The following is a 13,078-nucleotide window of genomic DNA, read 5'->3' as shown; positions in this document are numbered from 1 at the left end:
CTGAGTCACCATCATCCCCCCAGTCCTTTCAGCCCCACCCATGGTACTCACTCCTGCTGCCTGGCTGGCTCACAGAGTCAGCGGAATCCTCTGCTGTGTTCTCACTTCTCATAAACACTTAGGTTATTTATCCGGCACTTGTTCTAGCATCGGCCTGGGCCAGTCTCCAATACATAACAGGCCCTGTCTTCATGCTGCCCAGGTCTTCTCCAGTTGTGGCTGCAACCACTTATATCAGAGCCCCAGGGGACATAAGAATGTAGACTCCAAGGCTGCAACCCAAGATCTACTGGATCAATCCAGGGCCCATTTTCTACAAGCTGATCTCGGCGCTGCATGAATTCGGAGAACCATTGTTTACTGTTGAGAGACAGACAAGGAGCCAATTACAGTCCAGTGTGGTCAGTGCTGGGGTAGGAGAGGGGATGCAACTGGGATGCAACTGTGGGAGCCCAGTGGAGGCCCCTCTCCTGGCCATGGAAACCTCTAAGTGAGGACAGACACCTGAGACAGACTGGAACAGCATGTGAAAAGGCTCAATGACAGGAGGAGCCGGGCACTTTACCTGACTGTAAGCACTGCAATCTAGCCCAAGAGAGAGTGAGGGTGGGAGAGGGAGAGGTGGGTGGTAAGGTGTGGCTATTTATGCAAGGCCTGTAGGACAATGAGAGGAATGTTTTGGGAAAACTGAGGTATAGGTGGAAAACCCGCCTCTTGTTTAAAATGCTCCCAAGATGCCTCATTAAGCAGCATAAATGGGATTGAATCAATAAATCTGTGTTAATTGAATGAAATGAGGAACGGAGTCTTTTAATTTCAATTACGCTTCCACTCGACATCAGTTAAGCTTCCATAAAGCATTCAGGGGGCCGACTGTGAGCCCCGACCCGGGAGTCCCTTCCCCCATCCCACCCCCAACCTTTAATGGAAAGGTTGTCAGTTTTGTGTGACTTGCTCCGTTGCCAGTCAGTAAAGGGCAAAGGAAAATAAGTCCCCTCTGGGTCTCTGGCCTCAGTTAACGCATAACTAAAAGTAGGTGAGTTCAGACTCCATAGTGCCAAGGTTGCCTCCCCGCTTCGAGCATGCGCTCTGACAGGCGCTGAAGTCCTGTCGACCCCGGGCTGACTCCCGGTATCGAGGAAGCCTTCACTCGGTACACGTCCCCACCAAACCAAAGCTCCCACCAAAGTTCAACACGCCCCCCAAGCTAGCGGGTGATTGGCCCGCCCTGCCCACACCGCGAGCCGGCCTCACCTTCTGATTGGCTGTTCTGCTCTCTGTTGTGTGCTGAAACCCTCCTTTTCTCTGATTGGTTAGCCACCTACCTGCGCTCGTCCCGGATTGGGCGCCGTCTTGGCCGGCTCGCAGGCTCCTAGGGGCCCTGCTTCCTGATTCGCCGCTCGGGCCTGCCCCACGGCCTGCACGGTGAATGGCTGCGCCGCTACCTGTATCGGCCTCCGATTGGGCGCGCGGCACCTCCCCCGGCGTGATAGGTCAGGACCACCGCCCCCCTGGCTCCCTATTGGCTGCTCGGCGAAGCCCGGTCTCCGGGTAAGATGGCAGCGGACGGACAGTGCTCGCTCCCCGCTTCATGGCGGCCGGTGACCCTCACCCACGTCGAATATCCTGCAGGTAAAAGACAACCCCGGCTTCGAGGACGCCTTCCTGGGGCCGGCCGGTCAGTGCCGGGCGCTCCGGCCGGCGCAAGCCCGCAGGGGGGCGCCGGGGGACCGGGGTGGGAACTGTCAAATAGTGAGCCACGGAGGGTTCGGCCGGCGCGCGCGCCGCGCAGGCGCAGTAGTGTGGCGATGAGCTGGGCGAAATTGTGAGCCGCTCGCTCACGCACTCTGCGGCTGCGCGGCCGGGGTGCTCCACTGGGTCCCGGGGCGCCGGTGGGCTGTAATGGGGCGGTGGTGTGCGTGAGGCGGGAACGGATCACTGGCCTGGACCTGGGCCCTTCTTCCCCTCCGTTCCCGGAGCCGGAGAGGCTGAACTCTCTCCTCGGCGTGTAGGGAGTGCCTTTTTCCTTCAAACAGTGCTTTGGGGCTGCCTGGAAGAAAGAGCTCCCCATTGCTGGGAGTGTGCAAATCGAGGCCGGGCAGCTCTTCGTTGTTTGAGTACTTCTGATGCCACGCCCTGGGTAGGGGGCACTGCTCTACAACTCAGGGAACCCGGTGAGGGGTCAGGCAGCCTCTGGGATGTTAACTTCTGGAGCTTCCCATCAGACACAGCTCCAGAAGCTCAGCGTTTTCCATCCGTGAGGTCCTGTAGTGAGCGTTCTGGAGGCCGTTTAGTAGAGTGGTGCAGAGCTTGGGCCTTGGGGTCAGAGTTCAGGCCGAGGCCTTGTGCAAGTGACTTCACCTCTCTGCCTCTCTGAAGTGGAACTAATCACAGTGCCTCCCTTCTAGTGGTGACGTGAGAATCAGAAATAGGAGATGTGAGAAATGCTGAGTGCAGTGCCTCGCATACAGTAAACATTGAAGAAATAACTGCAGTTAACATGATGCCGCCTTCCCAGCACCCTCTCAAGCCCACACTGCCATCTATGTGTAGGATGGCTGGGTGTTGGGTGAGGCTGGGGGCCCCCTCATTGAGCCCTGGTTGCCCAGGAAGGGCCTACTCATGCAGAGACATGAGAACCTGGCCCTGCTGAGGACTGGATGCCAGGAAACTTTGACCCTAGGTGTTCTGGGTTATATTGGGGATGGGGCGGCCCTGCAGCTGTTGGGCCCTACTGTCTGCCTGCCTCCCTGCCATTCACTCATCCTTCATTCAGCTGGTATCCACTGAGCACCTCCTGAATGCCAGGCCCTGGGCTCGCTCTGCATTTTGAACGGTGAACAAACCAATATGTACCTGGACTCCCAGACTGTGAAAAAAAAAAGCCCACTTTACAGGACGGAAACCAAGGCCTGGAGTGGGGAAGGGACCTGCTTAAGTCCTCGGCACCTTCATGATTTCCCCTCCCTGGCCTGGAAGGAGGAGGCTGGCAGACGTGAGTGGCATGACGCAGGCTGTGATGAGGGACCCTTTGCAGGGACTGTGGGTGCCTGGAGGAGAGACCTGGCTGAACCTGGGGGCCTCTCTCAAGGTCTAGTGCCCCTGCTAACTCTTCTGTGACCCCCTGCACTTCTCCTTCGTGCCCCTCATCACACGGACCCTGCTTCCTTCATCCATTCTCCTTTCATTTAACATCATTTTAGAGCCCAGTTAGTGCCAGGCGCTGTGCTGGGCTTGGGGGAATTGAGTGGGGTGTAGAGACCCCATCCCTGCACTCATGGCGCCTACTTTCTAGAGGGAGAGACAGATGCAGGCCGGATAGCTCCACTAATGAGTGGTGTCCTGAACGATGCCCTGGTTACAGATTCTGAGAGCTTTGCAATGGCAGGAGTGTGATTTTTTTTTTTTTCCCCACTGTGGTGGGTACTTAATTTATGTTGAGTTAACCCAGACAGCATCCCAGGTGGGGGAAACAGTGTGTGCAAAGGTCCAGAAGTAGGACAGAGCATGGTGCGTTCAGGGAACTAGAATTTGGTTCCTGGAACTGGAGCAGAAGGTGGGAGGGAAGCAGGGCCAGGACTGCAGGGCTTGATGAGCTGGATTGAGGTGGGACTTATCCTAAGGGCCGAGAGAGCCACCGGGGGTCTTAGATAAGAGGATGGTCAAGGCAGAGTTGCTGACAGCATCTGCAGGAAGGCCCAGAGGTGGCGCTTGCTGTGAGACAGGCCATGGAGATGGCCAAGGCTTTGGGGGCACCAGCCATTTCCTGTCCTCCTGATGACCCAGTGTCCTGGGCATCGGCTGGACAGCTGAGAGACCCAGAATCTCAGGGGGCCAGGCCACTGTGTGGATGAGGAGACAGAACCCCAGAAAAAGGAAGGGCCTCACCCAGTGTCATCCAGGGGGCCTATGGCAGTACTAGCATTTGGACCTATGTTGCTGGCCTGTTCTCCCAGGCCAGTTCAAAGCCAGCCCTACCCTGGGTAGGTGTGGGGGAGGCCAGGTATGTGCCCATCCCTTCAGCCTGGAATCTGGGCTCGGCCTTGGGTGGGTACCTTCCTGCTGCCTGTGTGAGGCCAGGCTGGTGGTGGGGCGATTTCCCACACTGAGTTCTCCAAACATGGAAGTGTCCTGGGTGCCAGGGACCGAGCTGGGCGTCTCACAGGCCTGGTCACATCAGAGCTCCCATGGCTGTAGGAGGTGGCTACTGATATCCCCATTTCACGGGTGAGAGAGCTGAGGCTCAGGGAGGTGAAGTCCTTGCCTGAGGTCGTGTAGCCAGCAAGTGCTGGCACGGGAACTAAACCACACTCTCTGACCCCAGAGCTGCTACATAGCTGCCCTGTCTCAAATGGTGAGGGTGGCTTTTGGACTAGCAGGAAAGTGGCTCCTGTCTGTTGGCTCCAGGATCCTCCTGCTGAGACCTATTAGGGGGTAAAAAGCAGGTAGTCAATAGGTAGCCAATTTTTTTGCCAGTAGAGAGGCAGTGAGAAGCTGTTACTGCAGCGGGTGGCCATAGTGGGCAACGGAGCTTCACCCCCACCCCCAGCCTTGGTCCCTGTCAGAGTCCACAGTGTAGACCCAAGTCTGTGCGGTGTTCAGAGAACACCAGGTTGCCCTGGAGGCCCAGGGCTTGGCTGGGTCGGTCTCCGCACAGCACTGCGTTCCGGAGTCATCCATGTGCCCGCCAGGCTGCCTCCTGGGACAGGGCCCAGCCTCTGGGGTCAGACCAAGCCAGGTTCAAATATCCGCTTTGGTGGGATAGTGGGTGTAGCACCTGGACCAGGCTAGAGACTCGGATTTTAGTCAGATCCTACCTCTTTCTGGCTGTGTGACTTTGGACAAATCATGCAGCCCCTGTGGGACTCAGTGTCGTCATCTGTAGAACAGGGAGAGTGAAGGCACCTGCTTTAAACTCACGATCTGTGAACCTGAGTGCTTAGTAAACACGCTGTGCCCGTGACTGAGGACGAGCGGTGAGCTTGGAAGGCTGAGGCACCCCCAGCCGCCTGGCCTTGCGCTCCGGGCCCGGCTGGGACCACCTCTGACTGAGGCTCTACTTGGCTTGCTGGGGGCCAGGCCCTCTCCCATGGCTGCGCTCTGTCCTCATCCTGTTCTCCCTGCCTTGCCCAGGTGATCTCTCTGGCCATCTCCTTGCCTACCTGAGCCTCAGCCCCATATTTGTCATCGTTGGTTTTGTGACCCTCATCATATTCAAGCGGGAGCTGCACACGGTGAGTGAGTCACTCCCACCCCAGGGAGGAGGGGCCTCACCATTCCTTCCCAGGGGCTTTGCCTTCCCTCCCCTGCTTCCACCTTTCTTGAGGTGTGTGGAGCCTCCTGGCTGGTTGCAGCTTGTCCACTGGGCTGGAGGTTCAGTGGGCGGCCACGGCCTTTGGGCTGGGCGGCGGCCAGCAAGCACACAGAGGCCCTGCTGACCATGCATCTTCCCAGCAGATCTCGTTCCTTGGGGGCTTGGCACTGAACGAGGGGGTCAACTGGCTGATCAAACACGTCATCCAGGAGCCACGGCCCTGTGGAGGTAGGGCCCAGGCCTTGGGGGTCTGCGGGTCCCCCAGGTTAGGGCATTACTGGGAGGCCTGCATCCTCCCATCATGCCCTGCTCTCTGTCTCCACCAGGTCCCCACACGGCAGTGGGCACCAAGTACGGGATGCCCTCCAGCCATTCCCAGTTTATGTGGTTCTTCTCCGTCTATTCTTTCCTTTTTCTGTATTTAAGGTGAGCTTCTGCCCTGGCTGGGGTGGCCCTGAACTGGCCCAGGCTGGCCTCTGCCAGGGACTTGTTGCAAGCCCTTTGGATGCCATTTAGGGCTTGGCCTCTACTGGGGGTGGGAGGAGCTGCAGCCAAGGCAGAAGGTGCCCAGGGAGCATGTGGCTGGGGCCGGGGCTGTGTGGGAGGCCTGGGCCCCAGGCTGTGGGCCGAGGCCACCTAACAGGCTTGTTTTCCCAGAATGCACCAAACGAACAACGCCAGGTTCCTGGACTTGCTGTGGAGGCATGTACTCTCCCTGGGTCTCCTCACCGTGGCGTTTCTAGTCTCCTATAGCAGGTACAGAGGGAGAGAGAGCCCCTGCCCCACGCCCTGCCCACTGGATACTTGGTCCCTATTGGACCTCGCTGTGGACCCGAGTCCCAGAGCCTGTAGGGCAGGGCTGCGAAGGGGGTCCCAGGCCTCTCATTTTATTTTATTTATTTATTTTTATTTTTTTATTTTTGGCTGCGTTGGGTCTTCATTGCTGCATGCGGGCTTTCTCAAGTTGCAGTGAGCGGGGGCTGCTCTTCGTTGCGGTGCGCGGGCTTCTCCTTGCGGTGGCTTCTCTTGCTGCGGAGTACGGGCTCTAGGCGCGCGGGCTCAGTAGTTGTGGCTCATGGGCTCTAGAGCGCAGGCTTGGTAGTTGTGGCTTACAGGCTTAGTTGCTCCGTGGCATGTGAGATCTTCCCGGACCAGGGCTCGAACCCGTGTCCCCTGCATTGGCGGATTCTTAACCACTGCACCACCAGGGAAGCTCTAGGCCTCTCATTTTCAAGGGCCAGGGCTCCAGCTGCCCCTTCCAACCCAATCCTTGCTCTCTCCTCTTGGTTGGGTCCAAGGTTCTAGGGTTAGCCATCTGTTCCCAAGGTCCTGGAGCAGCCCCTTGCAGACAAACTCCAAGTTCAAGGGCTGGACAGAAGGGAGGCACATCCTAGCTGAGCCATCTCTTCACTTCTAGAGTCAGGGGAGCAGCTGTTGGGGTCCAACCCCTTGCCTCCTTCTAGAAGTAGCTCTGAGTCCGTGTGGTCACAGGGGCCTGCCCCGTCTGTGTATGTCTCCCGTGTATGTGCAGAGGTCCAGGGAAGCTGGCACTCAGGCGTGCAGGGAGGCTGTGCAGGACTGTCTCTGGCTGGCTCTCATGAACTTCCCTCTGTCCTTGGCCCAGGGTCTACCTGCTGTACCACACCTGGAGCCAGGTGCTCTATGGGGGCATCGCTGGAGGCCTCATGGCCATCGCCTGGTTCGTCTTCACGCAGGAGGTCCTCACCCCCCTGTTCCCTAGGATAGCAGCCTGGTAACTGCCTCCTGCCCCTGCTGCTGTCCCCTGCTCTCCCCACCTTCCCAGGCACTATGGCCCGTGCCCCTTCCTGCGAAGGGGCCATCAGTGGGAGGGCCCAGGCGTCCTGACACCAGCCTCAGTCTCCCTGGGAAGGCCCTAGTGCCCAGGCCTCTGGTGGGCATAGGGCTGCAGGCCCCGCTCGTCTGGCTTCCATCTCCCCCAGGCGTTTTCTCAGCCCAGAAGCCAAGATGCCAGCCTCTCTCCTTGCCTGGCCTCTCAGGGACTTGGAAAGCAGCATGTGTCCTTCTGGGCTGTGTGTGCCTTGGGGCATTGGACCTGCCTGAGTGTCACACAGGCGACACATCTGGGTCTTGCACAGGCCAGGCAAAGTGGTGGGGAGAGGGTGCATCGCCGGCCCCAAGCACTGGTGGGAGAGTCTGGCTTGGTGACAGACTCATGTTCTGATATGGTCCTGGATTTCCGGGTGTCTGTCTCTCCAGGCCTATCTCTGAGTTCTTCCTAATCCGAGACACGAGCCTCATTCCCAACGTACTCTGGTTTGAGTACACGGTAACCCGGGCAGAAGCCAGGTGAGTCAAGGGGATAGCAATCACTGGGTCCTGGCTCAGTGGGGCACATCCCTCAGTCAGTGCCGCCCCCAGTTTTGGAAGGCTGCCTGAGAGCCGGGCACTTGCCTAAGCACTTTTCTTGCACTGCCTCATTGAATCCTCCCCTGGACCCCATTTTACAGATGAGAAAACTGAGGCTCAGAGAGGGGAGGAGAGGAATCACTTGACCAAGGGTTTGCAGATCGTGGGTGTGGGAGCTGGGCTGGGAACCTAGGCTGTTGAGCCCAGGGCCATGCTTTTTTTCTCTCTTTTTTTTTTTTTTTCCTTTTTTTGCGGTACGCGGGCCTCTCACTGTTGTGGCCTCTCCCGTTGCGGAGCACAGGCTCCGGATGCATAGGCTCAGCGGCCATGGCTCACCGGCCTAGCTGCTCCACGACATGTGGGATCTTCCCGGACCAGGGCACGAACCCGTGTCCCCTGCATCGGCAGGCGGACTCTCAACCACTGCGCCACCAGGGAAGCCCCAGGGCCATGCTTTTAACCTCTGTGGCCCGGAACCAGAGAGCTGGGCAGCCAGGATTCTCTGGGGGCCTGTGTGTCGACCCCCCTCAGGACTGTTTAGTCCAGACACTTTCCTCTGGAGGGGTAAACTGAGGTGTGGTGAGTTAGGGGCACCCGTGTTTGCACAGCCAGTCAGGGCAAAGCTGGCTTTGGAGGCTTCTTCTGACTCAGCTCTCCATGCACCCCACATCCTGGGTGGGGTGCCAGGTGGGGTCGGGAAGGCCTGGCTCCTTCCCAGGTTCAGAGGGGAGCCGAGGCGAGGTTGGGCTCCAGCACAAGCCTGGGAGGTTTCCTGAGGAGCCCTGGGTTCCTGGTGAGAGGAACCACAGGGCGGGGTCACAGCAGCCGGGAAGTGTGTCTAGGGCATCATGGTCCCAATTATCCTAACGAACTTAAGGGTAAAGCCCTGGATCCTGAGGAAAGGGGATTTGAGGGGTTAGGGCAGGCAATCCTGTTATTGGCGGAAGGCCCCAGCTGGCCCAGGCTCTCCACCTGGCTCCCAGAGCGGCCCCGCCTCTCCCGGCTGGCCGCCACCCACCTTGATGTACCCAAACTTCCATGTGCACCTGCTCTGTGCCAGGCTGTGGGCGGCAGTGGCCGGCAGGGGGGACACGAGGAATGAGGCACCTACCTGTGCGACAAGTGCCTCGGGCTTGAGAGCTCGTGACAGCAGCGTGCTGTGAGGGTGTGTGGTTGGACTGGCTGGCCGCTGTGACAGGTCTGAGCAGAGAGAAAGCGGGACTGTCCAAGTTGGGGTTTAGCAGGGAGAGTGCTCTCAGCATAGGGAACAGCTTGTGCAATGCTTCTGAGAACAGCAAGCTTGGGGAGTCCACCAAACAGACAGAGGCAGGTGTGGCTGGAGCCCAGGGAAGAAGGGGGCTGGCCATGGCACGAGGCTGGGGCTGCATCACGCAGGACCTGTGGGGACAGTTAGGTTTCTGAATTTCAGTGGGGTCTCGAGGAGCCAGGCCCTCCAGGGAACGGGGCTGCCCCTGCTTCCTTCAGGCTCCTGAGCCCGTCGTAGGTATTGCCACACCCCCAAGTCAGGTACTCAGATCCACTCGATAACTTGTATCAGGAGTGCTCCTACCTTTGCTTATGTATATCCCAAATGGAGAACTCACTACCTTCTTGTCTGTTTAGGTTGATGGTAACAGAACCCCACTTATGCTGGCTTATCTATAAGTGGGAACTGCCCATGATTACTGGAATCCAGCCAGGTCCCTCTTGCCTCTGTTCTCCCGTCCTGGCCCCCACCCCTGCCCTGGCCTCCTGGCTGCACTTGGATTCCAGAGCTGAGCACCTGTGATACAGACCCAGCAGAGACATTGACCCTCTCTAGGCCCCAAGTCCCAGGTCCCAGGGCAGGAGCTCTGATTGGCCCAGCTTGAGCCAACCACTGGGGCTACTGGGAGTGGACCCTCACTCATTCTGATGGGATTGTGGGGAGGAAGGAGACAGCTGAGGGGCGAGTCACTGGACGCCAGGAGTCCCCTCATCTGACCCCCACCCCCACTTTGCAGGAACAGACAGCGCAAGCTGGGGACGAAACTGCAGTGACGGGTGAGTGTGGCTGTCTCCAGCCTCCAGATCTGGCCTGCACGATGCCTTGCAGGGTGGATGGAATGACAGACAGAGGGACGAAGCAGAGACCTCTACAGACCCAAGTCACCGAGTGGAGCCTTTTTTTTCTTATTTTAATTTTAATGAACAAGGTGGACCAAAGGGCTGAGCCAGCCCCTCAGCCAGGACCCTGGAGGGCCTGTTGCCGGGGGGCCTCACAGCCAGAGACCCTCACAGTGCTGCTGCCAGCCCCCAGTTGGGCGGAAAGTGCCCCTGACGTGGGCACTGGGGCATGGGGTAGAGAAGGAGGGCTTGAATCTCTGGCCGCAGGGCCAGGAAATGTAGGTGGCGTGAAAAATGCACACTATTTATTTTTTGGTTTTGTCAAAGGCAGATGGGATTTTGGAGAGGGACTGGAAGACCCAGCTCTGCGGGGGCTGCCCTGCGTACCGAGGAGCCCAGGTCAGCTTCCCAGGCCCTTTGCCCTGGGCCCGAGAGATGGCCTGGGGGCCCAGGAGGAGGGAGCACCCCCATGCCCCCCCTGCCGCCAACGCCATTCCAGAACCTCGGTCAGTGTTTCCCGTGTGGGAGCCAGGCCCAGAGACAGCAGGCGTCTGCGCTGCCATCGCTGTGTCCTACCCGCATCGACCCCGCGCCGCAAGGGCTTTCTCTGGTTCCCTGTCCCCAAGACAGCGGTCCCTTTCTGATGAAAGAGCCTGCGCCTGTGGGTGAGCAAACCCAAGCTGTTTACAGCTCTTTCCTGTCCTGCGTCCGCTAGTGGGTCGTCTTCATCTCCACCCGAACAAAATGCAGAGGAAGCAGGAGCTGGTGAGAGGAGTGGGGCAGCGGTGCCTACTGTCCCCACCCTTCCCTCCCCTCTGTGTGCTCTGAGCATTCCTTGTCCTTCCCGACCCCCCTCCGAGAGGCTGGGAACCTGCTTGGGTCACCCCAAACCTGTGTCCGGGGTGTGGCTCACAGATCCCCACTGCCCAGCTCGGAGGACGACTCCTCCCAATCTTGAAGCCGCTTTGAAATGGAGCTGTGGAGAGGAGATGCGTCCAGACTTGGAAGCTTCTAGAACTGAACCAGGCTGCTCGGGACCTGTGTTCAGGGCCCGACCCCCCTCCCTCCCCCAGCCGCCTTTTCTTTGTGGAGGTTCCTAATCGGCTGCTGAAGCACAGTAGTTTGGTGCTTTCTCTTCTCGTTTGTTAGAGACAGTGTCCCAAGCCATTCCAGATGCCAGGGCCAGGGGCCTGTTTCTGGGGAAGGTTGGTCAGTCCCCACATTTTCCTTTCCTTCCCTTCTCATTTTTATTTTTTACATTTTGCCTGAGATAAGCCAAGTGTGAGGTGGTTTGACTTAAGAAAAATCAATGAAAATTGTTTACTATTGTTTTAAAATAAAATCTTCAACTCTGGCAGCTTGAACATGTTGACTGAGCTGATGGGAGGAGCCGGGGACGTGGCTGTGCGGACACACAACCCGAGGGGCAAGGGCATGGTTAAGACCAGAAGATCGTGCGCGTCTCCAAGACACCTAGTCCCCTCCAGCCCCCAAAGCCAGGGTTGGAATTGCCTCTGTGACATACCCCACTGGGGTCTGAGGACAGCTCCCTTCCATTGAGTTTTTTTCGTCCCAGTCTACCTCCCCCTGTGGCGCTGGCTGGCTCTGCTCTCAGTAAGCCTAGCTTCTCCTTCATATGACAGCCCTTGAAGACTGGGGACAACCTGAATGTCCTTCCTAAGCCTCTGTGAGGATACAGACCTCCGCTCCTTGCTGAGTTCAGTGCTGCTTTAGCGTGCGGACAGGTGAGTATCGTGCTTTGGAAGAAATAACTGCAAACTGACCTGGGTTTTGGATGCCTTGTAGGAGTGAAAAGAACACAAGCCATTTCAGGGGTCCAATGTGGGGGTTCTAACCCTTCTTTAATTCATTAACCTGAGATTCATAACAGCTTCACCCTCAGGTGAATCAGAAGTAATCCCATCCTCACATGAGCTCGAAGGCTGGGTTTGGGTTCCCTACTACGGTCCACACAACCTGGACATTTAGTTAAGGTGACCTCATCCCAGACGTGTGGCAGAAGCAAACAGATCTCTGGAAGAAGGAACCTTCATGCCCGACTTCAATTATTTATACAGTTTTAAGAAACTACCATGAACAAAATATAGACAAAGATGACCAGGTAGGAAAGGAATCACCACCATCCTTGAGAACTAGCTGGAAACAAGTATTAGAAACAAACCCACACATACTTCAGGTGCTGGAATGATCGAGCACAGATTTTAAGTTGTTTTACTTTTTTAAAGAAGTAAGGGACAAACTTGAAAATATCTGCAGGACTTCGCTGGGCGTGCACTGGTTGAGAATCCACCTTCCAGTGCAGGGGACACAGATTTGATCCCTGGTCCGGGAAGATCTCACATGTCATGGAGCAGCTAAGCCCGTGTGCTACAACCACTGAGCTTGCGCTCTAGAGCCTGCGAGCCACAACTATTGAGCCCACGCACCACAACTACTGAAGCCCATGAACTCTAGGGCCTGCGTGCTGCAACTACTGAGCCCTTGTGCTGCAACTACTGAAGCCCACACGCCTAGAGCCCGTGCTCCACGAGAAGCCACTTCAATGAGAAGCCCACGCACCACAACGAAGTATAGCCCCCGCTCACCACAAATGGAGAAAGCCCGCACGCAGCAACGAAGACCCAAGGCAGCCAGAAATAAATATATAGATATGTATGTATGTATGTATGTGTGTATATATATGTGTATCTGCAGAGAACAGGAAACTATAACGTGAATGCTGGCAGATTTTTCAATGAATACTGGAAAATATGATAGCTAAAAAACAAGAACTCAGTAGGTAGATTTAACAGCAGACTAGACATAGTTAAAGAGAAAAACTGGAGGTCAGAGGAAATCCAGGATGCAGCAAGAGAGAGGACGGGGCCGTCTCATGAGCCCTGAGGTTTCCCTGAATCCCGGGTAAACGCTGCTTTTTACCCCAGTTGGCACTCACCCACACGTTCACCCTGGTTGGGCTCTCAGAGAGCTGCCCAGCACCCCACCTGCGGGTTGCCCAACTCCTTTTCCCATTCAGTTGGTCACCAAGCCCTGCTCACTCCACCTTGTCAGTGTCTTTTGAAATAGCCACTTTCTCTGCCTTCCAGGCCAGTCTGGGTCCCAGCCCACTACCCCCTGCTCAGCAGCAGCAAAGCCTCCTGGCAGGTGGCCCTCATCCCCACCCATCAGGGCCCTTCAGTCCATTCCTCAGCATCGTCCTCAGTGTCTTGGGATAAAACCCAAGCCTTTAACTTGGCCCATGGCGTCCAG

General features: G+C 57.2%; 1 protein-coding gene across 3 annotated transcripts; it reads left to right on the top strand.

Moving 5' to 3' along the window:
* Positions 1-1,552: 1,552 nt before the first annotated feature.
* DOLPP1 (dolichyldiphosphatase 1) lies at positions 1,553-12,456 on the top strand. Of its 3 annotated transcripts, XR_014296896.1 has the most exons (10): positions 1,553-1,632; positions 5,134-5,234; positions 5,458-5,542; positions 5,641-5,740; positions 5,972-6,070; positions 6,939-7,067; positions 7,553-7,642; positions 9,706-9,745; positions 10,140-11,553; positions 11,700-12,456. XR_014296896.1 is itself a non-coding variant. In XM_082656968.1 (8 exons), the coding sequence occupies exons 1-8, from the start codon at positions 1,557-1,559 to the stop codon at positions 9,740-9,742; spliced, it is 717 nt and encodes a 238-aa protein (XP_082513094.1). In that variant the 5' UTR covers positions 1,553-1,556; the 3' UTR covers positions 9,743-10,133. The 3 variants fall into 3 exon arrangements, 2 of the variants coding, with proteins under 2 accessions (XP_082513094.1, XP_082513095.1); XM_082656968.1 differs by lacking the exons at positions 10,140-11,553; positions 11,700-12,456 and having other exon boundaries at positions 9,706-10,133; XM_082656969.1 differs by lacking the exons at positions 1,553-1,632; positions 10,140-11,553; positions 11,700-12,456 and adding an exon at positions 2,911-2,995 and having other exon boundaries at positions 9,706-10,133.
* Positions 12,457-13,078: the final 622 nt, after the last annotated feature.

The sequence above is a fragment of the Grampus griseus genome, assembly GCF_964374135.1.
Source record: "Grampus griseus genome assembly, chromosome: 6".
NCBI classification, from domain to species: Eukaryota; Metazoa; Chordata; class Mammalia; order Artiodactyla; family Delphinidae; genus Grampus; species Grampus griseus.
This window is presented reverse-complemented; position numbering and strand designations above follow the sequence as displayed.